Raw genomic sequence first — 2,191 nt, 5'->3', positions numbered from 1 at the left:
AGACAAACAAACAAAACAAAACAAAACAAGATTCAGGCACCGATGAGCACAGAATGTGCATTTGTTAAGCAGCATTCAATTAAAATGTGACTTTAAACTAAAATAAGACAGCAGATTGTAGTTTCTGTATTTATTACCAAAGCATTTATCAGTAATACAGTTAAAATGGGGGAAATGTGAGAAATTGCGATGCAGGTCGATTTTATGTGAGCCCCCTTAATTTTTTGCCTGTGCCCCTATACATTTTTTTGTTACGGGCTACAGTGCTCCTAGTAAAAAGTTAGTCTGGAGCCCTGGATCGTGGATTTGCTAAATTTAGGAGGAAGTGCATTTACTGTGTTTTAGCCAATCAGGGCGTTCCACTTTGTACACTTTGATGATCTTGTGACCAAACCTTCATTTAGGTAAGAAGGTATCAGTTGTGCAAGAGAAGGGTGTTTAACCACAATGATTGGAAGACTGGCTGCTTTGACTCTCCTTAGTTCAGTGTGTAAGTGCAACTTTAAACAATACAATTGTTTATATTGAACTGTGTTAAAGTGTCTAAAGACAGTGATCTTTCTGAAGGTTAATACTTTGCGATGATCATTATTTTTGTCTATAATTTACTGTTTGTCTATTTTCTTCAGACCTGATTCAAACTGCAGAGGTTCTTCACCAGATTCCTTTGACTGTGGTTAAGGTTGGTGGGAATGTTACTTTGCAGTGTCCACTTTCTGAAATGGAAGGCAAATTCTTCTCCTGGTATAAGCAGCCTCTTGGATATATGCCCCAAACAGTTGCTACAGGAACGTATACTCAACCAAAACTTATAGGACAATTTAACAATCCACGTTTCAAAGTAACAGAGGGGAATGCTCAGTATTTTCTTAACATCAGAGATGTCAGCAAAGAGGACGAAGCAACATACTTCTGTATGAATGGAACAGCGTATTCATCGAGTTTTGCTACTGGCATCTTCTTGGCTGTGAATGGTAAAATTTGTTATTTCCATGTCATCTCTACGTTTTTATGTCATACAAATAATATCACTATTTCCTTTTGATGACTTGTTTACTGAATCACGCAGATCATAATCAGCAGAAATCTGTCTACATGAAACAAAGTCCGGAGACTGAGTCGGTTCAGCCGGGCGACTCAGTGACTCTCCAGTGTTCCCTTCTCTCCAAGACAAAAGGAAACACAGATCAGTGTCCAGGTGAACACAGTGTGTACTGGTTCAGATCTGGATCAGGAGAATCTCATCCAGGCATCATTTACACTCACAGCGATGAAGAAGAGGAAAGAAGTTGTGTCTACAGTCTGTCCAAAACTATACAGAACTCTTCTGATACTGGGACTTACTACTGTGCTGTGGTCACGTGTGGAGAGATCCTGTTTGGTGAAGGAACTAAAGTGGAGACAAGTATGTTTTTAAAGTCTTTAAATGTTGAATTGTGAAATCTTTAATACAGTTTAACTTTAAAAGATGGTCGGACTGGAATACAATTTTTTTTATAAAGAACATAAATTGCTAAGTTTTTAGGGTACTCTGCATATATTTATGGATACATATATTTTAAGTCCCTTTCAAGTTGCATATTTAAGTCAAACAGATACACAGCTCTCTGACAAGATAAATTATAGTAAAAGAAGAAATATTGTTCTTTTTGTCCCTTTCTTGTATTGTTTTGAAAATAAGGGGCAAGGAAAGAGTAGAATGTGGTTTATTGAAAACACCTTACTACTTCTAAAGGAGGGTGGCTTCATTAGAATTGTTTATTTTTACTCTATTGCTCCGGGAAGTCATTGAAATAGACAAATATAAATGAGGTGTTAAATGTCTCTTGACATTTCTCTAATTGCAGGATCAGAACTGGACCCAGTTATTCTTGTTCTTGGAGTCCTGTTGGCCTGCTGTGCGACTGTGATAGTCGTCCTTATTTTCTATGTAAATCGAAAGAGAGTTTGTAAACATTGCGAAGGTAGGTTCCTCAAATATACAAGGGTTTCGGCATTGATTTATGCTCGTGTTCCAACATTTAGAATATTTGGTTTTATTTGTCACCTCAGTAACTGTTTCGGAGACTCAATAATAAAATGCATGACATCATATTGTGCCTAAACACTAGCCTAGAAAATGTCCCTTATGTGTCTTCTACAGTTGCATTTGTTTAAATGAACTATTTCATTATTCAGTTCTCCTCTATCT

At 37.0% G+C, this 2,191-nt stretch overlaps 1 protein-coding gene across 1 annotated transcript; it reads left to right on the top strand.

Annotated features, from left to right (window-relative positions):
* The first annotated feature begins 420 nt into the window (after positions 1-420).
* On the top strand, positions 421-1,759 carry LOC118495041. Its single transcript, XM_036001220.1, has 3 exons — positions 421-490; positions 630-974; positions 1,070-1,759. Exons 1-3 carry the CDS (start codon positions 448-450, stop codon positions 1,438-1,440), a joined length of 759 nt encoding a protein of 252 aa, XP_035857113.1. The 5' UTR covers positions 421-447; the 3' UTR covers positions 1,441-1,759.
* Positions 1,760-2,191: the final 432 nt, after the last annotated feature.

Source organism: Sander lucioperca, chromosome 1 (assembly GCF_008315115.2).
Source record: "Sander lucioperca isolate FBNREF2018 chromosome 1, SLUC_FBN_1.2, whole genome shotgun sequence".
NCBI classification, from domain to species: domain Eukaryota; kingdom Metazoa; phylum Chordata; class Actinopteri; order Perciformes; family Percidae; genus Sander; species Sander lucioperca.
The sequence above is the reverse complement of the archived record's forward strand: the minus strand, read 5'-3'. Positions and strand labels throughout refer to the sequence as shown.